Source organism: Pan troglodytes, chromosome 11 (genome assembly GCF_028858775.2).
Source record: "Pan troglodytes isolate AG18354 chromosome 11, NHGRI_mPanTro3-v2.0_pri, whole genome shotgun sequence".
Classification (NCBI taxonomy): Eukaryota; Metazoa; Chordata; class Mammalia; order Primates; family Hominidae; genus Pan; species Pan troglodytes.
The window spans coordinates 17,411,999-17,435,847 of NC_072409.2; the positions used below are offsets into that span (position 1 = coordinate 17,411,999).

Consider the following 23,849-nt stretch of genomic DNA (forward strand, 5'->3'; position numbering starts at 1 on the left):
GATTTGGAAAATAGAGTGTTTATTACTTGGTCTAAACCAGCATAAAAGGCTCACTTGAGAGAAAATTATAGAAACTGACCTCCTATAATGGGGACTATTTATTCAAACCATAAATAAGGAAAGTTAGCTCTTGCTATAGTATTATTTGCTGGGTAGAAAGTTTACTTTATTCTTATTTTAATTCTAAACTAAAAAGGGAAACATGCAGTTTAAATTTTTTATGAAGAATAGATCTCATATAACAGTGAGATTGGACATGTCCCTTTTAAAAACATAAAAGAAAACAGAGAGTAGCTGATATCAAAATTATCAAGGAAGTAATTTGGCATATAGGAGAGGGCCCTAATTCTAAGTCTTGTGATCTCCCCAAGGTCAATTTTTTTCATCTAGCACATAGCTTTATTAATGTGGCTTTATGAGGATGAGATGTAATAGTGCATGAAGGACACTTTATTTATTATTATTATACTTTAAGTTCTAGGGTACATGTACACAACGTGCTGGTTTGTTACATAGGTATACATGTGTCATGTTGGTTTGCTGCACCTATTAACTCATCATACATTAGGTATTTCTCCTAATGCTATCCCTCCCCTGTCCCCCACCCCATGACAGGCCCCAGGGTGTGATGTTCCCTGCACTGTGTCCAAGTGTTTTCATTGTTCAGTTCCCACCTGTGAGTGAGAACATGCGGCATTTGGTTTTCTGTCCTTGTGGTAGTTCACTCAGAATGATGGTTTCCAGCTTCATCCATGTCCCTGCAAAGGATATGAACTCATCCTTTTTTATGCCTGCATAGTATTCCATGGTGTATATGTGCCACATTTTCTTAATCCAGTCTATCACTGATGGACATTTAGGTGGATTCCAAGTCTTTGCTAGTGTGAATAGTGCTGCAGTAAACATACATGTGCATGTGTCTTTATAGCAGCATGATTTATAATCCTTTGGGTATATACCCAGTAATGGAATCACTGGGTCAAATTGTATTTCTAGTTCTAGATCCTTGAGGAATTGCCACATTGTCTTCCACAATGGTTGAACTAGTTTACACTCCCACCAACAGTGTAAAAGCGTTCCTATTTCTCCACATCCTCTCCAGCATCTGTTGTTTCCTGACTTTTTAATGATTGCCATTCTAACTGGTGTGAGATGGTATCTCATTGTGGTTTTGATTTGCATTTCTCTGATGACCAGTGATGATGAGCATTTTTTCATGTGTCTGTTAGCTGCATAAATGTCTTCTTTTGAGAAGTATCTGTTCATATCCTTTGCCCACTTTTTGATGGGGTTGTTTGTTTGTTTCTTGTAAATTTGTTTAAGTTCTTTATAGATTCTGGATATTAGCCCTTTGTCAGATGGGTAGATTGCAAAAATTTTCTCCATTCTGTGGGTTGCCTGTTCACTCTGATGGTAGTTTCTTTTACTGTGCAGAAGCTCTTTAGTTTAATTAGATCCCATTTGTCAATTTTGGCTTTTGTTGCCATTGCTTTTGGTGTTTTAGTCATGAAGTCCTTGCCCATGCCTATGTCCTGAATGGTATTGCCTAGGTTTTCTTCTAGCGTTTTTATGGTTTTAGGTCTACCATGTAAGTCTTTAATCCATCTTGAATTAATTTTTGTATAAGGTATAAGGAAGGGATCCAGTTTCAGCTTTCTACATATGGCTAGCCAGTTTTCCCATCACCATTTATTAAATTGGGAATCCTTTCCCCATTTCTTGTTTTTGTCAGGTTTGTCAAAGATCAGATGGTTGTAGATGTGTGGTGTTATTTCTGAGGCCTCTGTTCTGTTCCATTGGTCTCTATATCTGTTTTGGTACCAATACCATGCTGTTTTGTTTACTGTAGCCTTGTAGTATAGTTTGAAGTCAGGTAGCATGATGCCTCCAGCTTTGTTCTTTTTGCTTAGGATGAAAGACACTTTAAAGTGCCTCAAGTGCTTTACGTAATTTCAAATTGTTACATTTTATCTGAATCCTGTTATTGTAACCATGTTAGTAAAACAGTTTTATGCTATTGTCTGACAGATATTTTTATAATAAAGTAGTCACTGAGGCTGACGTTTATATCACATTTGGAATAAGAGAAGACTTAAAAGATGATCAAAAAGAAATGATGCAAACAGCAATGCAAAACACAATGGTAAGATGTTAAGACACAGTCACTCACACCTACAGATGCATCCAGAGGTGAGAGATGAGAAGTTACTTAAAAACCATCTAGTCCAATCCCCCATTTTAGATAGGTTGAAACTTAAAATCCTCCATTGGCTTCCCTTTGCCTTTAGGGTAAAGTTCATTTTCCTTGGCATCAGCCTCCCTTGCCAGCTGATCTCATGCCCTTTCCTCCCTCCCTCCCCTTTGTATTAATCACTCCAATTTCTCTAACTGACCAAAGTCTCTCTTGCCTCCAGGTCTTTACAATATCATTTATTCTGCTTGAAAATGCTCTTTCCCATTGTCACCTCCTGCCCCTTCTTTGCCTGGCTAATTCCTTCTCATTCTTTAAGTTTCAACATTGACAGCCTTTCTCTGGGAAGCCTCCCCTGACTCTTCTACACTAGGTTAGCTGCCCCGGCTGTATAGCCTCTTTTCTTAACACATTCTTCACATTTCATTGCAGTGGTTCTCAACTAGGAGTGATTTTTTATCCCCAAGGAGACATTTGGCAATGTCCAGAGACGTTTGTGGTTGCTACTGGTATTTACTAGGGAGAGGCCAGAGATGCTGCTAAATTCCTACCATGCACAGAGCAGGCCCCTACAACAAAGAATTATCCTGTTCAAAATGTCAATAATGCTGAGGGGTTGAGAAACCCTTCTTTATTGGAATGGCTTGTTTACTTATCTATCATTTTCAATATTAAACTATTTGTGAGTCTGAATCATTTCCCTTATATGCCCAGAGACAGCATAGTTTCTTGCAAGGAAATATTCGTGAAGTTATTTGTCCATAGTTTAGGGCTAATGATTGCTGGAACTGAGATTAGGGCGCTGGTTCCCTTTCCCTTATTCAGCGTTCTTTACATTATACCACAGATGATATGAGTTCATGTCATTTTTGCTCACTTTTGCATATTCATTTGGTTTGCATCATCAATCATTTATCCTCTACAATCTTATTAATTCAAGATGTAAATTAAATGCATTTTTAAAATGCAAAATTCTGTGCTAGACACTGGGATTTAAAGCTAAATAAGACAAAAATGCCTGCCCTCAAGTCATTCAATTTTATAAGAAAAAATAAGGCAAAGTTTATTTTACTGTTGTGTTAATAATTAAATAATATAGTATGACTTAACCCCACATCCCTTTACTCATTGTGTGTTTTAAAATTAGTATTTAAATTTGTAAGCAGTGAAGTACAAATTAAATATTATAAAAACCAACAAACTCTCAGTTAAGGGCGGAAGTACGCTGAGAGGCCTAGAAAGATGAATGATGATGCAGGAATTGGAAGAAGGCGTGTTTGTCAGCTATTACCAAAAAGACCTGTTGGACCATGTGATGTTCAAGACTCTTCTACTTCTATAATTCTATACAAATAATTAGAAAATAACATCCTGGGCTTAATTGTGGACTCGGTTATCTACTTTACTTTTGACACTAAACCATTCTTCTGACATTTACCTTCAATTTAGAGGCTAGTAAAAGCAGATTTTATTAATTTTTCTTTATAAGTTCTTCTCTGAAATAACTCCTCCTTTTTCTCCTTTTAAAAAGTTGATAAATGGAATTGCTCAAGTCACATTTGATTCTGAAACAGCAGTCAAAGAACTGTCATACTACAGTTTAGAAGATTTAAACAACAAGTACCTTTATATTGCTGTAACAGTCATAGAGTCTACAGGTAAGTGTGTGTGTGTGTGTGTGTGTGTGTGTGTGTATACTTTCTTTTGAAAACTATTTAGACAGAATATTAAAGATATAAATAATTTCCAATTTCTATAATTATTTCACATTGTATTTTCTTTCATAGTTAAATATAATTATAAGAAGTAGACTTTTATATAGTTATAAAAAGGCAGTAGGGCTCTGCTTCTTTTTAGTCATTGGGCAAGCCATTGGGTCCCTATTACCTCCACTTCTACTGCACAAATGGGAAAACCGTACCCAATTCATGTCCAAAGTAGTTCTGCAGGCTCTCTGCCTTGACCATTTGGCACCCTAGTGTCCTCACCTGGTGAAAATCAAAACCAAATTAAGATTATGTATGTAAAACTATTTGATAAAGTACTATACAAATAAAAGGTATTACTATTATCATTATTATAGTCTACATAATGATGGAGTCAAACTGAATGTTTCCTAAAGCCTAAAGTTTTCAACATTATTTTAATGTTCCTTCTTTTTATTTTTTCCTCAACTTATTTTAAATAAGTTCATTTTAAGCAGTATCTATGAGATATTTAAAGTATTGCCAAACAGACAGGCTTGCAAACATTAATGATGTATGATGCCTACACTAAAGTGGCTTACAAATTAGCATCAGGTATAAGACAGGTGAAGAAAGAACTGTTGCAAGAAAGAATTCCATATGAGCTCTAAGCAAAATATTAATGCAATAGGATTCAGAGGAAGGTGAGCTTCTAGATGATTGTTGAGCAAGCAAGAACAGTGTTGTGAAGATGATCAGTCTTGAAAAATAATTAGGGTTTTGAGGCAGAGTTGCTAGACAGGGTGAAACAGAAACCCTCCACAGAGAGGGCAGATGAAGAACAGTAGATGGTGAAGCTTAATCTTTGAGGACAGCAGATCATCCAGTTTGGCTAAAATATAGGATATGTATAGAATGTATTAGAGATGTAATATTGGAAAGGAGTTTGGGAATATTAAAGCTTCAAATGTTATTCTTAATAGTTTAACTTAATCTTTACCTGGAGGATAACATTATTGGGCTCTTGCCAGTTGTCTGGTCATGTCCTTTCCCTTCCCTTCCCTTCCCTTCCCTTCCCTTCCCTTCCCTTCCCTTCCCTCCCCTCCCCTCCCCTACCCCTCCCCCTTCCCCTCCCCTCCCCTCCCCCTCCCCCCTCCCCTCCCTCCCTCCCCTCCCGAGTCTTGCTCTGTTGCCCAGACTGGAGTGCAGTGGTACAGTCTCAGCTCAATGCAACCTCCGCCTCCTGGGTTCAAGCAATTCTCCTGCCTCAGCCTCCCGAGTAGCTGAGATTACAGGCATATACCACCATGCCTGGCACTTTTTTTGTTTTCATTTTTTAGTTTTAGTAGGGATGAGGTTTCGCCATGTTGGCCCAGCTGGTCTCGAACTCCCCTTCAGGGTTCTTTCTATATCAAGCTCCCTTTTTCTGATTTCTCTCTATGTATCTATGCTCTGTGAACACCAACCCCCATCCCCCACCTCCACCTCTGTAAGGCTCAGTTTCTGGCCTGACCCTTCCCTCTCTCCTCAATCCCTTGAATACAGTCAACTGAAACTCAGGCCACTGATGAAAAGTGGTGTCCCTTCCTGGCATCCTTCCTCAGTCCAGTCCTGTAGCTCTACTTCTCCAAGGGCTTCTCTACATACGAGCTTGTGCATAAGGCCTTGGAAACTCCTGAGGTCTAAACTCTTCTCTGCTGTGCCCCTCTGAAGCAAGACCTATGTCCTACTTACTACTGGTAAATGAATGAATGCAAGAATGGAGTGAGTGAATGAATAAGTCTGTGGAGACATATAGAGATGAAATGGATATCCATACAGATCATGATACTCCTAAAAACTGTCAACATGATGCTTGCCATTTCCTTAGGTGGATTTTCTGAAGAGGCAGAAATACCTGGCATCAAATATGTCCTCTCTCCCTACAAACTGAATTTGGTTGCTACTCCTCTTTTCCTGAAGCCTGGGATTCCATATCCCATCAAGGTAGATGGGGTGAGGGGGTAGACGTTGCTACATATGATCATCTTATTCTATTCATGGAAAACATGTGGGTGGCAAACAGGGTAAGAATGTTGCCGTGAAGTCACAGAGGGAGCTTATTCTGTGAAACCTGCCCCTCCTGGTGGACACAGACAGGGATGGGAAATTGCAGGTCAGCTGCAGCCTTGGCAATGACTTCAAAAGTGAGGGCAAGATAGCCTTGTATTAGGCATCCCTAAATAAACATTAAATTATATGTAATAAATAAGCATTAAATTATATGTAAATAAAATCTCAGAAGACTCTAGTTCAAAAAATACAAACATTTAAAATTATTTGGTGGCAAATTCTTAAAAAGCCTTAAGATGGAGATATCATTCCTTGAAAATAGACTCCTTTCTCTCACTATGTTTTTGCCTCCAGTGTGTCTCATTTGTTTCCCTCTGTCTCTGTGTTGTCTTTGTGCATAACTCTGTTCAATCTCTTGTCTCTGTATTGCTCTCTGTTCTTTTCATTTTTGCTTCTTTCCGTCCCTGAATCTCTTTTTTTCTGTCTTTTTTGCTTACTCCTCTGCATTCATTTTTCTCTCTTTCACCTTCTTTTCCTCCTCTAAATGCTGACAGTATAGAATTGAAACATTCATGTGGTTTTTAGATTTTTATCTATCATTATATATTTTATTATAAATAATATATTTTATTATGTTGATTAAATGGAAATGTTTATTCCCTGCCCTTAATTTAGAAATCCAGAGCAAAATTTTTTTTTGTTCTTTGAAAATGTGTTACTTTTTAAAATCAACTTAAGTACAATCAAAATGTGTTATTTATTATTTACTGTGGGTCATGGGCTTTTAAGAAAAAAAAGGATTTACCAAGCCCAAAGCAAGGTTTGGACATGCTTGTAGGTTCTTACATATATATACTATATATAGAAAATAATATATAACAAAGTATCATATAATGCATATACAGTAATGTATAATATATATACTAAAATATGTAAATATAACAATATTATATAGAACATAAGCTTAAAATATGTTTATGTAAAAGTAAAATAACAAACTATATCTGTGTGGAATTGTGTGTGTATATATATATATGGCAGTGAGAGGTAGATGTTAAAGGATAAAAGGTGTATCTATTTTTGTTTCTCATATTCAAGGGACTTATTCCCAGAAGCGATTGCCTCATTTTCTCCTTTATCCAGTCCTAAATCAATCAAAGAAATACAGAAGTTAGATAGCGGAAGACCTTATCACACCTACTCCTTGACTGACTTAATAGAATGATATTTATGTTTTGAGTTTGCTTGATTTATGGGAGAATCTATTCAAGAATGATTTAACTAAATAGAATTAAATCTTTCTATAAGCTGAGAATACACTTCTGTTTACTAAATTAAACATAAGTAAACCAGGTGTGGTGGAGCATGCCTAAATAGTTCCAGCTACTTGGGAGGCTGAGGTGGGAGGATGGCTTGAGGCCAATAGTTCAAGGTTGCAGTGCGCTATGATTGTGCCTGTGAATAGCCACTGCACTCCAACCTGGGCAACATAGTAAGTCTCTGTCTCAGAAAAAAAAAATTTTAAGAAAAAAATACATAAATAATTTATACTTTGGTGGGGAGGAAGGAAAATTATTTCAGAATTGTTGTGCTTTAAAATAAGTGATGAGCTGTTGAAATAGATTTGGATTGTTTTGACAAACAGGTGCAGGTTAAAGATTCGCTTGACCAGTTGGTAGGAGGGGTCCCAGTAACACTGAATGCACAAACAATTGATGTAAACCAAGAGACATCTGACTTGGATCCAAGCAAAAGTGTAACACGTGTTGATGATGGAGTAGCTTCGTTTGTGCTTAATCTCCCATCTGGAGTGACGGTGCTGGAGTTTAATGTGAGCTGAATTCTCCTGTTGTATTTTCTAGGACAATGTGTACTCTTGACCATGTGTTTTGGCTAGTGTGCAGAACAGATGTGGCAGATTTTACACATGAGTCCAGTGAACAGTTCCATAATTTTGCATCCAAGACAAATTAGTCCCAGAGACAATCTGCTAATCCATTGAATGGTCCTTGAGGAAGATAAATGTATCAATTTTTTATTTGGGAGTTAATTGTTTTATCTTACACCATTAAGACCATATCAGACTCTAGAAGCTTCAGAATAGGTATAGCAGTGCACATGAGTGTTAGGAATATCCTCTTTTCCCCCCTCACTTTTAATCCCCTGAAGGGCCACAAAAGGGTCAAAAATATGGAAGCCTCCCTTTTTTCTAACTACAGAAACCATTCTACTTTAGAGCCCACTTAATAGTCTTCTCTCGCAGCAAATATTATTTAAGTTCCCAATCTCAAATAAAATATGAGCAATAACACAGTAACATAGTTACATACTAACATAGTAACATAATAACATAGGCCAATGACTGCAGCATGCATATGCTCACTGTCATCTATTGAGCACTTACTAAATGCTAGTCATCATGCTGAGAGCTTTATGAAGAATACATGAAACACCATTTAATTAGCAAGATGAGTTAGAATATTATCTTTGCCATTGTGTGGCTCAGGAAATGGAGGCTTCTAACCTCTCTTTTGATTAACTAATTTTATCCAGAGTTAATAAGTGGTGGTACTGGTATGCGAACCAGTGTGTACCTGACTCCAGAGCATAAGCTAATAACATTTCTGCTGTCTGAGGGTAGATATTGCTGCCATGATATCATTTCTTCTCCACCTCATATTTATAAGCACCCATCTGTGCCTCTACTTTACAATGAAACTGGGCCAGATAGTCTCTGAGATGTTCGTTCATAGCTCCTGTCCCCAAGAGTTAGTGCTACCTCCCCACTACTTCCCTTCTCCTACCCCCATTTCCTAAATGCTTAGGCATCTCTCTGTAATCATCCCATGCAAGGAGAAGTCCCAACTTACCATGACATTTCAGGAAGACCACCAATATTTATTCCTGGAGCATCTTTCTCTCTTCATTTCAGACTTTTCCGCCATAGCCCATAATCCCATCATTCTTGTCTGTAGTCTTTGTAAAGTTGCTTGACACCACAGCTGTATAAACACTGAAGTAATGGAGGGTTTTTTCCCCTTTAGCATTTGTTATTGTGAAATATAGAAATTTATAAAGCAAGGAAAATAATTTGAAAGGTATGTTTTACAGAAAGCATTACATCACAGTATACATGTCTTTTTGAAATTTCTCTTTTCAGGTCAAAACTGATGCTCCAGATCTTCCAGAAGAAAATCAGGCCAGGGAAGGTTACCGAGCAATAGCATACTCATCTCTCAGCCAAAGTTACCTTTATATTGATTGGACTGATAACCATAAGGCTTTGCTAGTGGGAGAACATCTGAATATTATTGTTACCCCCAAAAGCCCATATATTGACAAAATAACTCACTATAATTACTTGGTAAGTACATAATGATGGATTTACATCTTATTCCCCCACCTGGAACATTTTCTTTTACCTCTAGAGAGGCATTAGAATTATCCTTTATACTTTTATTCCCAAAGCACTTTCAAGAACATCATCTAACTTGAACATCAGTTTCTCAAAAAACCTTTGAAATAGGGCATGATTTTCATGACCATTTCACAGATGAGGAAACTGAGGGACAGAGAAGTTAAAAGACTTATGATGGTTACTCAGCTGGGAAGAGGAAAATTTTGATTTGAGCTGAGGACTCTGACTCCTGTTCTAATAACACTTTTTACCAAAGAGAGCCTAGTTATTCCAAAGCGAGAACCTGATTAAATCATGTTGCCTCTGTTCTCTTTCATGGCCAAAGATTATATGCCTAGACCCAGTTCGGATAAGTGAATTTTATTGTCAAAAAACGGGGAAGCAAAATCCTCTCCTGAGAATTGAATCCTATCTTGCCTGTTCCAATTCCATAGCTCAGCAACATCCCTATTGCATCATTTATATTAAACAGAGGTGGATCGATGAAGCCTGTTGGTGAAACCAAGAAAAAAACTTACAGAAAATATTAAGAGCTTCCTGACAATCACCAAAGAAATGGAATGAATTATTTCGACGGCCAGGCCAAGTGCATGCTGTTGGCTTTTCAATATTTTTGAGGAAGAAATTGAAAAAACAGTAATGAGGACCATAGAAAAATATTGACTGATAAAGGGAAACTCTTTATGGACTAGATACCAAATCCATGTATGCAGTTCTGGTCTCTAAGGACAATTTAAGGGATCTCTGAGGGCATTTTGGCTTCACGTGATTTTTTTTTTTTTAATCTTAAACCTTCAATTTAGAATCTAAACCCTGGCTTTAAATCCCCAAATAAGATGCACTCCACTTATTCATCTATTTTTTTTTAATCAGTGAAACCAAAGGGGTTTTAGTGACAGTGTGATGACTTTGAACAGTTTTTGGGTTCAAATTTTAGCTCTCTAATTTACTAGTTGTGTGATTTTGAATTAAAATCAGTATGACTTTTAGTTAGTTTCTGAGCCTCAGTTTCTTAAATGAGGAGAATAATATTCCTCTTATTGATGTATTGTGAGAATGAAAGGAGTTAAATACATGTTAAAGTTCCTGGCACATAGTAGGCCCATAAACGTTAACTCACTCTTCCTTCCTTCCTTCATTCCTTCCTTCCTTCCTTCCTTTCTTTCCTTCCTTCCTTGTTTCTTTCTTTTCTTTCTTTCTTTCCCTCCCTCCCTCCCTTTCCTTCCTTCCTTCCTTCTTTCTTTCTTTCCCTCCCTCCCTCCCTCCCTTCTTTCTTTCCTTCCTTCCTTTCTTTTTGGTGGAGTCTCGCTCTGTCCCCCAAGCTGGAGTGCAGTGGCATGATTTCGACTCACTGCAACCTCTGCCTCCCAAGTTCAAGCAATTCTCCTGCCTCAGCCTTCCGAGTAGCTGGGATTACATATGCCCACCACAGTGCCTGGCTAATTTTTCTATTTTTAGTAGAGCCAGGGTTTCACCATGTTGGCCAGGCTGGTCTCAAACTCCTGACCTCAGGTGATCTGCCTGCCTTGGCCTCCCAAACTTCTGGGATTACGGGTGTGAGCCACCGTGCCCAGCCAAAATTGGTATGTCTTTTTTTTTTTTTTTTTTTTTTTTTTTTTTTTTGAGACAGAGTCTTGCTCTGTTGCACAGGCTGGAGTGCAGTGGCATGATCTCAGCTCACTGCAACCTTCACCTCTCGGGCTCCAGTAATTCTCATGCCTCAGCCTCCCGAGTAGGTGTGATTACAGTCATGCACCACCATGCCTGGCTAACTTTTGTATTTTTAGTAGAGATGGTGTTTCACTATGTTGGCCAGGCTTGTCTTGAACTCCTGGCCTCAAGTGATCGGCCCACCTCGGCCTCCCAAAGTGCTAGGATTACAGGTGTGAGCCACTGTGCCCAGCCTAACTTTATTTTTCTTTGACATAATTTCTGCTCCAGCTCCAGGCTGCATCCTAAAGCACAGGTTTTGTTTTTGTTTGTTTATTTTTTACTTATTGTTGCTGCTGCTGTTTATTTTTAGATTTTATCCAAGGGCAAAATTATCCACTTTGGCACGAGGGAGAAATTTTCAGATGCGTCTTATCAAAGTATAAACATTCCAGTAACACAGAACATGGTTCCTTCATCCCGACTTCTGGTCTATTACATCGTCACAGGAGAGCAGACAGCAGAATTAGTGTCTGATTCAGTCTGGTTAAATATTGAAGAAAAATGTGGCAACCAGCTCCAGGTAAGCCACAAATTATAAGTCACAATTGAATTTTCTTTTCAATGAAGGAGGCTGCCAAAGTTTTAGCTGCTTCTGAAAAGTCTTGTCTCATACAAATGATCTTTTCTTTTCTTTTTCAAATGAACTTTTAGGTTCATCTGTCTCCTGATGCAGATGCATATTCTCCAGGCCAAACTGTGTCTCTTAATATGGCAACTGGAATGGATTCCTGGGTGGCATTAGCAGCAGTGGACAGTGCTGTGTATGGAGTCCAAAGAGGAGCCAAAAAGCCCTTGGAAAGAGTTAAGTAATGCATGTCTCACTGCAGTGTTGCATGAAGTGTGGCCACCAGGCTAGGATATGTGGGAAGAACTAAGGGAAGACTAGGCCTGCTTTTCTGTAATCTACTCAACATACTCATTTTTAGGAAGGTAAACCATCCTCATGTTAGCTCCCAAAGCACAGGTCAATCCTCTTTTGTTTTTCAAATGTAAACGTAAGCACTTTAAGAATATATGATCATGGTAGCAATTACATTCATGGAGGAAAAATTACTATCAGAATACTTTGGAGGTTTAGGGTAGGGTGTTGATGGCAGTTACAGTAGCTAGTAGCAGCACAGGAAAGACCCGTATAGGTAACATTTGGATTTTTTTTTTAACTCTCATTGAAATCCATAGCACAGAAGAATCTCAAAATCATTCAATTCTCATAAGTTCCTATTTATCTTATTATGTTCAGCTATTATTTTCGAGGCTTGAATTTCTTTGAACAAGGAAGGAAGGACTGAGAAACTGTAAAATTAAAAAATATTCGGAGAACGAATAAGCCTGTCCAAACAAGTCTTCACCCATTTAGAACCTAGGGACCTCCCCACCAAAATGCACAAAGTTGTGCTTTTAAAGCAACTTAAAATTAATTTCTATGTTAATTCAGTCCTTCATGCATTCATACCTATTTATTTATTTATTTGGAACATTATATTGATGGCAGCATTCATTCTATGTACAAAACACTGTATATCAGTTTCTAAGAAACTCCTCATCAAAGCTATTTGTTTAAGACTTAGTTCTTGATTTAACTTTGAATAGTTATGTATTTATAAATACAAAAGGACAAACTTAGAAACAAAGTTGGGAAATTTTGTCTTTGATCATTTGAAAAATATCATCTGTGTATTTCACTGGTTTGTGATAACCATGTAACAATTAGTACCTTTTAGATCTTTAGAGGAATGATTTATACATCTCAATGGGCTCAACATTTTGCCTTTCTGGACAGGTATTTCAATTCTTAGAGAAGAGTGATCTGGGCTGTGGGGCAGGTGGTGGCCTCAACAATGCCAATGTGTTCCACCTAGCTGGACTTACCTTCCTCACTAATGCAAATGCAGATGACTCCCAAGAAAATGGTAAAATGCTCAGCATGTTTATTACTGAAAATCCCATTGATCATTTGCCCCCCAGATCTCATTTTTATCCTTCTTCCCAAATATTCTGTACCCTGATCTTAGAATGCCAAGACTACATAACTCACCTGTATAAAATGTTTCACTGGCCTTCAAGATAAAGTACAAATTCTTTAGTGCAGTACTCAAAACCTTCCATGATCTTCTCCCTGGCTCTCTCCAACTAGCTCTTACCCTGCTGTGCCTTACATTATGTTTAAGCTCTACAGAACCAAGTGGAGTTCTTGAGTGGCATTATGCTATTTTGCACCTTTGGGCCTTTATTTATTGGAATTGGTTTCCCCTTCATTAGCCTGGAGAAGCAATGTAAGAATCATCGCCTCTACGAGACCTCTTCCCCACATAGAATTTATAATTCCCTCCTCCTTTAATAGGGAGGCTATTGCAGGGACTAGATCTATTTACAAGTTATAGAACAGCATTGTGTCATTGTGCATTCTTACATGTAGTTGTAAGTCCTGCTCACCTACTGCATCAGGAGCTCTTTAAGGATAGTAACCATACCTTAATCATCTTCTTTCTATGGTTTTAAAATTGTTCATAATTATATTTGATATTGTGGTATTCATAGTTATATTTGCAATAATATAGCACAAAGAGCAAATAATAAAAATAGCATACCCAACAAAAGCATCACTCACTCTAAATGCTTAGGTATTTCTCTGGAATCAGTGGATCAGAGAGGCTGCAGGATTCAAAACCAAATTCAGATAAAATAAGTCAAAAGATATGACACTAGATCATGAACTCCACTAAGATAAAACAAGTCATATTAAGAAGTATGGTGCACAGTTCCTAATCCAAAGCAGCCCCTCAATATTTGTTAAGGAATGACTTGTGAAGGCTCTAAATACTTAAATAGTTTCATGGAATTTTTTTTTTGAGATTTTATCTCCTTTTTAATCCTTCTTCTTTATCTTTTTTTAAAAAAAACCAGATGAACCTTGTAAAGAAATTCTCAGGCCAAGAAGAATGCTGCAAAAGAAGATAGGAGAAATAGGTACTGTAAGATTCATGTGATTGTAAAAAGGTTATGGTCATATCATTCAAAAACTGGATAAAATTAAATGTTATATAAATTCCCCTAATTGAAATAGAATGAATGAAAAGAAAGATATGTATGGAGGTCTAGCTTATCTCTCTCAGAAAGATTAATCCAAATAAAGTCTAGTAGTTCATTTGCCATAGCCTTAATCTAAGGAAATAGGTCTTTATTACTTCAAGCTCTAAAATCCAAAATATTAGCTTTTATTTGTCATAAATATTTTCTCTCTGATAACTTCATCTGGCAATTAAAATCATATCCTTCCATTTTATTCTGACAAAATCCATGATTTGACTATTTTGGGGATATACCTAGAAGTCTATTACTTCTATTTCATATATTTAACTGTTAGTAGCATTGTTCTTTGGAAAATGCATCTTGTGAGAATTATTTTAAAATAATTATTTAAATGGTTATGATAATTCGTCATGCTACTGTAGAAAGAATATCAAACTGGGAGTCAGCAAATTGAGTTCAACTAATATCATGCCTATGGTAATATAATAGTTTCTTCCATTTGTATATGAGTTATTTTAATTCTAACCTTTATTCTAAGTTCTAATGATATGAAAAGAGAGACATTGACTAATCTGAGCACTTACAGTGAAGGATAATGCTACTAGGTGAAGTCCACAAACCATGTTATATAAGAAGTTTTTGAAAAATAGGATATTCAGCTTGAAGAAGGAAATATTTGTATAGTGATGATAGCCATCTTCAAATATTTGAAGGCTTCTTGGATATTTAACTTATTTTCTTAAAAAACATTTTCTATTCTTTTTCTATATTTTTCTGCATATTTTCAGCAGAACCCAAAGTTCCAGTTTCAAGAGTTAGTATTTAGCTTAATTGCAGGAAACCCTTTAACCATTTAGTGTGAGCTGGAATGGACCATTTGGTAAGGTCACATTCTCCCCATTCTTAGAATAGTTCCAAGGGGAGTCTGGACAGTCAACTAGCCATAACTATTGTGGGTAGGGGGGTCATATAGCAACAGAAACCAGGTATCCCTTGAGATTCCTTCTAAGCCTGAGATGTTATGACTCTGCGTCATCAAGAGCACTTGCATTATTACCATTTCAGCTGCTAAATATAAACATTCAGTAGTGAAGAAATGTTGTTACGATGGAGCCTGCGTTAATAATGATGAAACCTGTGAGCAGCGAGCTGCACGGATTAGTTTAGGGCTAAGATGCGTCAAAGCTTTCACTGAATGTTGTGTCGTCGCAAGCCAGCTCCGTGCTAATATCTCTCATAAAGACATGCAATTGGGAAGGCTACGTAAGTATGACATTTTCTATCAGAATTCTGCTCAATATGGGGAATTTTGTGTAATTTTATGCTGCTAAGAAAGGCAGTTTTCATGATCTATTTAGAATTGAAAGTAGAAAAGATAACTTGTAAATGTCCATAAGAAAAAAAATCCTTCATTTTTGGGCATCCGAAGAGGTACAGTACAGAGCAGAGTACACTAGGCCAGAGTTAAGACCTGGCATAACCTTAAAGCCAAGTCATCCCATAAACTTGAATGATTATTTATCCTCTCTAAGCCTCATGCAAGGAGCTTTGACCAGATCCTCTCCAATATGCCTGTGAGTTCTACAAGTCTACGCTTTTGTGGTATTACAACCATTAAAAATTCTGTCTATATCTACATTGATGAAATAAAGGAGAATATTTCTAAATCTAGCCTAAGGTTAAGTGTACTTATATAAAAGCTGATGTCTTATTTCAGTTTCAACCACAATACATGTTTCCAGAATTTATAGAACTCTCATTAACATGTTTTCAGAACTTTTAGGACTTTATATATAGTCTTTTTTTTTTTTTTTTTCAGTAGGAATCTGGCTCTCTCACCCAGGCTGGAGTGCAGTGGTGCAATCTTGGCTTACTGCAACCTCTGCCTCTGGGTTCAAGCGATTCTCCTGCCTCAGCCTCCTGAGTAACTGGGATTAAAGGCGCCTGCCACCACACCTGGTTAATTTTTGTATTTTTAGTAGGGACAGGGTTTCACCATATTGGCCAGGCTGGTCTCGAACTCCTGACCTCAGGTGATCCGTCCACCTCGGCCTCCCAAAGTGCTGAGATTACAAGCGTGAGCCACTGTGCCCAGCCTATGTATAGTCTTTAACAAAACAAGCAAAAGCAAAATGACAGCTTCTGTTTTATACTTATGTGTGCTGCATAATGACATTTTCATCAATGATGGACCACATGTGCAGTGGTGATCCTATAGGATTATAATACCGTATTTTTTCTGTACCTTTCCTGTGTTTAGATATGCTTAGATACACAAATACTTATCATTGCATTACAGTTGTCTGCAGTATTCTGTTCAGTAACATGCTGTACAGGTTTGTAGCCTAGGAGAAATAGGCTATACTATATAGTCTAGATCTGTAGTAAGTTATACCATCTAGATTAGTGTAAGTATGCTCCATGATGGTTACACAACAAAATCATCTAACAACATATTTCTCAGAACATAGCCCTATTGTTAAGCAATATCTAATAACCATAATTTTGGTAAATGGCCACAAAATTTATGTTTGTAGAAATATATTCATTGAGATGTACAGTGTCTAAGATTCAGATTGTTTTCCAATATTTGTTTTGCTTTGTTTGTTTGTTTGTTTGTTTGAGAGACAGAGTTTTGTTTTTGTTGCCCAGGCTGGAGTGCAATGGCGCAGTCTCAGCTCACTGCAACCTCCGCCTCCCGGGTTCAAGCAATTCTCCTGCCTCAGCCTCCCAAGTAGCTGGGATTACATGCACCTGCCACCATGCCTGGCTAATAATATTTGCTTATTATAAGCAGAATTTTAATAAACAATCTAGTCCATATGTTGTTTTTCTTTTTGGAGGGAGGATTTGGCTTTTTTTCTCTTAATTTTTTTTAATTTTTAAATTTATGTGGGTAAATAGTATTTACGGGGTACACGAGATACTTTGATACAGGAATGCAATAAGTAATAATCATATCATGGAAAATGGGGTATCTATCCCCTGAGGTATTTCTCCTTTGTTTTATAAACAATCCAATTATACTCTTTTAGTTATTTTTAAATGTACAATTAAATTATTATTGACTGTAGTCACCCTGTTGTGCTGTCAAGTACTAAGTCTTATTCATTCTTTCTATTTTTTGTACCCATAAACCATCCCCACATCCCCCTCATCCTCCTACTACCTTTCCCAGCCTTCTACTCTATATCTCCATGAGTTAAATTGTTTTGATTTTTAGCACCCACAAATAAGTGAGAACATGTGAATTTTGTCTTTCTGTGCCTGACTTATTTCACTTAACATAATGACCTCCAGTTCCATCCATATTGTTGCAAATGACAGGATCTCATTCTTTTCATGGCTGAGTAGTATTCCATTGTGTATATGCACCACATTTTCTTTATCCATTCATCTGTTGATTGACATTTAGGTTGCTTCCAAATCCTGACTATTTTTAACAGTGCAGCAACAAACATGGGCGTGCAGATATCTCTTCAATGTACTGATTTTCTTTCTTTTGGGTATATACCCAGCAGTGGGATTGCCAGATCATATGGTAGCTCTATTCTTTGTTTTTTAAGGAACCTCCAAACTGTTCTCCGTAGTGGTTATAGTAATTTACATCCCCACTAACAGTGTACAAGGGTTCCCTTTTCTCCACATCCCCTCCAGCATTTGTTATTGCCTGTCTTTTGAATAAAAGCCATTTTAACTGAGATGAGATGATATTTCATTGTAGTTTTGATTGCATTTCTCTGGTGATTACTGATGTTGAGCACCTTTTCACATGCTTTTTTGCCATTTGTATGTCTTCTTTAGAGAAATGTCTATTCAAATCTTTTGCCCATTTTTAAGTGGGATTATTACATTTTTTCCTGTAGAGTTGTTTGAACTCCTTATATATTCTTGTTATTAATCTCTTGTCAGATGGGTAGCTGCAAGTATTTTCTCCTGTTCTGTAGGTTGTCTGCTTACTTTATTGATTCCTTTGCTGTACAGAAGCTCTTTAACTTGATGTGATCCCATTTGTCCATTTTGGCTTTGGTTGTCTGTGTAGTGGGGTATTACTCAAGAAACTTTTGCCCAGACCAATGTCCTAGAGAGTTTTCCCAGTGTTTTCCTATAGCAGTTTTATAGTTTGAGGTCTTAGAGTTAAATCTTTAATCAATTTTTATTTGAGTTTTGTATATGGCAAGAGATAAGGGTCACGTTTCATTCTTCTGCATGAATGGGATAACCAGTTTTCCCAGCACCATTAATTGAAGAGACTGTCCTTCCTCCAATGTATGTTCTTGGCACCTTTGTCAAAAATGAGTTCACTATAGGTGTGTGGATTTGTCTGGGTTTTCTATTCTGTTCCATAGGTCTATATGTCTGCTTTTATGCCACTACCATGCTGTTTTGGTTACTATAGCTCTATAGTATAATTTGAAGTCAGGTAATGTGATTCCTCCAGTTTTTTTCTTTTTGCTCGGGATTGCTTTGGCTATTCTGGTCTTTTGTAGTTCCATATGAATTTTAGGATTTTTTTTCTATTTCTGCAAAGAATGTTATTGGTGTTTTCATAGAGATTGCATTGAATCAGTAGATTGCTTTGGGTATTAAGGCGTTTTAACAATATTGATTCTTCCAATCCATGAATATGGAATAACTTTCCATTTTTTTTGAGTGTCCTCTTGAATTTCTTTCATTGGTGTTTTATAGTTTTCATTGTAGAAATCTTTTACTTCTTTGGTTAATTCCTAGGTATTTAATTTTATTTGTGGCTATTGTAAATGGTATTACTTTTTAAATTTCTTTTTCACATTGTTCATTATTGACATATAGAAATGCTACTGATTTTTGTATGTTGATTTTATATCCTGCAACTTTATTGAATTCATTTAGCAGTTCTAATAGTTTTTTGGTGGAGTCCTCAGGTTTTTCCAAATATATGATCATATCATTTGCATACAAGGATAACTTGACTTCTTGCTTTCTAGTTTGGATGACCTTTATTTCCTTCTCTTGTCTAATTGTTCTGGCTAGGATTCCAGTGCACTAGGACTTGCCTAGAAATTGCAGTCCTTGTGGCCTAGACTGCCCCACAAGTTAACCTAGGGCCCTAGAGCACTCCAGCCCATGGTGGGGAGGCTTGCTGGAACTCAAGCTCCAACCACTGGGATGAGCGATGCCCCTCTGGCTAGGGCCAGTCCAAATGCTCCCTCCATGGGCAGACACCAGGTGAGTACAGCCTGGTTCTGCTTTCCACCGTGACAGTGCAACACTGAGTTCAATGCAAAGCCACAGAATGAGTGCACTCTCCCTCTCCCAACACAGAGATTCTCCATGCTGCACAGTCACTGCTAGGGGATGTGGGAGGAGTGGCATTGGTGCTTCAAGACTATCTTTCCTGCCCTCTTCAATGTCTCTTTCAGCGATGTAAAGTCAAAACCAGGTACTGTGATTGCTCACCTGATTTTCGGTTCTCTTGATGGTGCTTTTTGTGTGTAGTTAGTTGTTAAAATTTAGTGTACCAACAGGAAAGACAAATGGTGTAGGCTTCTATTCAGCCATCTTGCTCTCCCCCCTCATATATTTTTTCGTTTTTCAATTTTTCAACTATAATCATCTGGCTTGGCTTCAGCTGGATAGAAGTCTCTCTCTGCAGCCCCCTCCTTCCTGGAACTCTCCCTCATTCCAGACAAGTTGGCCTTGCAAAACTCCCATCAGTGTTGCCACAAGTCTTCAAAATCATCAGGCTCTGCTTGTATTCCTCTCCCTGCCCTAGTCTGTAAACTGCCTCTAGGCAGTAAGCTGGGGCAATTTTAGGTTTCACCTAATTGTTTCCTTTCTCTTAGAGATCACAGTCTTGCTTATGCTGTAATGTCTGAAAACTGTTATTTTGCATATCATGTTTTGTTTTCTATTAAGGCATCTTATATGAAAACAGAAGTTCAGTCCATTTTTATTAAAGTAAATATAAACAAATTACCAAGTTAAAGAAGGCAGAGAACCATATAAAGCCTCCTTTTTTCTAATATAAACACAATTATTACAATTATATAAGTGCAAATAACTTTATAGACTGATCGATATCTTGTATAATCTCAGGAATACTAAACATTTAGCAATTTAAGAAAAAAATCATTAAAGATATTTAATGCTTTGTTTTGCCAATGCTGTTAGTGGAAAAATCCTAAGGCCTTTATAGTTTGTTTGTTTGTTTGTGACAGAGTCTCTCTCTGTTACCCAGGCTGGAGTGCAGTGGTGCAATCTCGGCTCACTGCAACCTCTACCTCCCAGGTTCAAGTGATTCTTGTGCCTCAGCCTCCTGAGTAGCTGGGACTATAGACACCCGCCACCATGCCCAGCTAATTTTTGTGTTTTTAGTAGAGACGGGGTTTCAACATGTTGCCCAGGCTGGTTTCGAATTCCTGACCTCAGGTGATCTGCCCACCTCGGCCTCCCAAAGTGCTGGGATTACAGGCATGAGCCACTGCACCCTGCCTATAATTCTATTTTGGAAGCATTAAACAAAATGTTTTATTTACCTTTCAGAAAATGCTTAAGTTATAGATTAATGGCCATATTTTAAAATTCACCTATAAGTAGAATTTATATTGTTTTTCCATAATTGAATATGATTTTTTTGTCCAGACATGAAGACCCTGTTACCAGTAAGCAAGCCAGAAATTCGGAGTTATTTTCCAGAAAGCTGGTTGTGGGAAGTTCATCTTGTTCCCAGAAGGTATTATACTTCTTTCATGTTTCCTTGAAAGAAATGTGGATAATGCAAGTATTATGGCCAAAAATCTAGAAACTACCCATTTCCCAATAGCTTGCATAGGAGTTAAGATGATCCTGCAATTTGATCAAATTTTGTTTTGTTTTGCTTTGCTTTTTTAAATTTTTATTTTTTTAATATACATCGTACTGGTGATTGGCTCCAGGTCAGAATGAAGAAGGGTGCTATTCCATTTAATTTTATTTGACTTCAGTATGCATTTACTACACACAACTATGTGCGATACACTATATTAAGCCACTATTTTTATCCTAAAATATCTGTACTATAAAACAAACATTAATAAACAGGAAAAAAAGTTTTTTTTTTAAAGTTTTCTATTCAACACATTTTAAGGAAACACTTCCTCTATACCACTGAAAACAGTGATGGGCTGAGTCCTCGAGCCATACTCTTCTTAGATGGGCTTAAAGCACTGGTTTTCCAATGAGAAGGCAAGGAATGAGTTCAAAGCCCTGCAGTTGTCTCCTCACGCATCTCCTTGTTTCTACCCTTGTCTTCTCTAATCCTTCTTCCACACAATTGTTGTCCATTTCATCTGACATTACCCATTAGCTAGCATGTCCTCTAATAAACCTTCTGGCCACTGCTCCCCACACTACCAGTGATTGGATTAATTGCACCCTCAATTAACCCTGTTGCGTGTATCATATTGTATTATAATGACTTGTTTACTTTCCTGTCTTCCACATTAAAATGTAAATACCTCAAGGGCATGAACTAAATTCAGATTACTGTTTTATATCCAGGACTTGGCCTAGGATACTGAAAATAAATGTGTTGAACGAATGCACACTGCCTCTGAACTCTTATAATGCCTTATTGGTACAATTATTACAGTGCAGTGTAATTTATTTACTTAACTATTTCTTCCACTAGATTGTAAACTGCCTGAGAGCAGGACTGTATCTTATCAGTGCTGTTTACTCAGTACTCAGCACTATACCTGATACAAAGTTGGTAGACAATAGCTATAAATAAATATACAAGCTTAATCATAATCAGCAGTTTTTAGTTATGTCAACTTTGTTTTGAGCAGTGCTAACATGCATCACTTTGCTTCCCTATTTTAGAATATACTCACAACAAACATATCTTTTTCTTTGTTTGTGTGCTTGGATTTTGCAGTGTTTCAAAGGCATTCTTCTGAACTTGAATTCTCATCATAGAGGTGCAATGTCTAAAAACATGCAATATATAAGAGAGTTACTGAATATATTTTTCTTGATGAGGTTTTCCTTAATGATGTGATTTCATCTCGTGAATTTTTTTCTTTCTCTAAAGTAGTTTGAAGCAAAAATTCTGTTAATGGATGTCTCTGTTAAGTTGGGTTAATCAATATTCCACTGTATTTGAATATCAACATTTTAACTTCCAGAAAACAGTTGCAGTTTGCCCTACCTGATTCTCTAACCACCTGGGAAATTCAAGGTGTTGCCATTTCAAACAATGGTAAGCAGGTTTAAGTGATATATGCATTTAAATAGTGATTTGATTAGCAAGATGTAATTCTTTGTTAGTATCTATTTAGTTTACCCAGGACTTAAATGGTAGCAATTTTAAAAAATATTCTTTTTTTATGTATTACCAAAAGACTTGGATATACTCACATCTTTGAACATATTGATTTCTCCTTTCACTCCTCTCTTTTTTTTCTTTTTCCTTTTTTTGTAAATGAAGAAGGGGTCTCGCTATGTTGTCCAAGCTAGTCTCAAATTCCTAGTTTCAAGCAACCTTCCCACCTCCACCTTCCAAAGTGCTGGGATTACAGCTTGAGCCACTGCACCCAGCCTCAAGTCTTTATTTTCCTTCACTTTTCTCACTGACTGGGAGCTTGTGTAGAGTTAGAAACAAATAAATGACCTCTCTTGGGCTGATCTTTATGATGATTAAGTGCAGATGCTTTCCAAATAGCTTCAGGAATGGTTTTGTTTGTTTGTTTGCTACTTTTGTTTTAAAATCTTGGTTTCCACAATCAAAATTTTATACTCATTAAAAATGGAGCCAATAATGAATATCTAAAAAGATTTGGTGTGTTAGTTGATAAACATTCTCATGCCTTAAATAGAATTAACTATTTGTTGAATAAATGAAGTTTTTTGTTAATACTAATTATTATTGAAATTAAGATCAATGAATAGAAAATTCAAGGACATGAGTTGAGAGTTCAGAGAAAAACATGATCTAATATTATTTTTTCCTTGAAGTAAAGCAAATGTGAGAAATTTTAATACCAATAAAACATTATAGGAATTTCCTAATATGATTCTACTTTGCTTCCACTTTGGGCTGAAGGTATATGTGTTGCTGATACTGTCAAGGCAAAGGTGTTCAAAGATGTCTTCCTGGAAATGAATATACCATATTCTGTTGTACGAGGAGAACAGATCCAATTGAAAGGAACTGTTTACAACTATAGGACTTCTGGGATGCAGGTAAGTAGGTGTTAATATTTATGGGATAAAGGAAACATTCTCTGGTTTTCTGAGAATTCTATTAGTGGAATTACCATACACAAAAAAGTAAAAGTTCAACTCAGTTCAGCAATAGAAACCAAACACTTAAAATGAGCATTGTACTATATGTGTAGGGATGTGAATTAAAGGGATGAAGGAAGGAGGAAGGACAAGTAGGTATTCATGTAACTTCAATTGAAAGAATAAATTGCACAAGATAATCCATGTGCTGTGGAAGTCCAGAGAAGGATGAATTCATCTTTAGTTCCTTTATTTGCCTATACTCAGAGTTCCTTGATTTCCTTGATTCTAACAACCCTTTCCTCCATTTTAGCCATTCATACTCATCTTCACTTTATAGATCTTATCATCCTCTCTGAAATCTTGATTTCAGACTTTCACATCTCACCATCCAGTGACAACCTCCTTCCTGTCCTCCTAACTCATTAACCGGATTACTTCCATAGCTCTGGGTCAGTAGCATCACTGAAACCTTCAGTCCGTTGACTCAATCCCTTTTATTGTCCATTAC

General features: G+C 37.0%; 1 protein-coding gene across 8 annotated transcripts in view; it reads left to right on the forward strand.

Annotated features, from left to right (window-relative positions):
• The window catches only part of C5 (complement C5), a 123,036-nt gene that overhangs the window by 45,836 nt on the left and 53,351 nt on the right, over positions 1-23,849 (forward strand). For all 8 annotated transcript variants that reach the window (XM_063788375.1, XM_063788377.1, XM_063788378.1 and 5 more), the window contains 13 exons: positions 2,029-2,143; positions 3,723-3,849; positions 5,747-5,862; positions 7,574-7,759; positions 9,089-9,292; positions 11,370-11,579; positions 11,711-11,860; positions 12,840-12,969; positions 13,964-14,026; positions 15,155-15,352; positions 20,714-20,804; positions 22,240-22,313; positions 23,157-23,296. In XM_063788375.1, the coding sequence (XP_063644445.1) occupies positions 2,029-2,143; positions 3,723-3,849; positions 5,747-5,862; positions 7,574-7,759; positions 9,089-9,292; positions 11,370-11,579; positions 11,711-11,860; positions 12,840-12,969; positions 13,964-14,026; positions 15,155-15,352; positions 20,714-20,804; positions 22,240-22,313; positions 23,157-23,296 (1,804 nt within the window). The remainder of the gene's footprint in view (positions 1-2,028; positions 2,144-3,722; positions 3,850-5,746; positions 5,863-7,573; positions 7,760-9,088; positions 9,293-11,369; positions 11,580-11,710; positions 11,861-12,839; positions 12,970-13,963; positions 14,027-15,154; positions 15,353-20,713; positions 20,805-22,239; positions 22,314-23,156; positions 23,297-23,849) is intronic.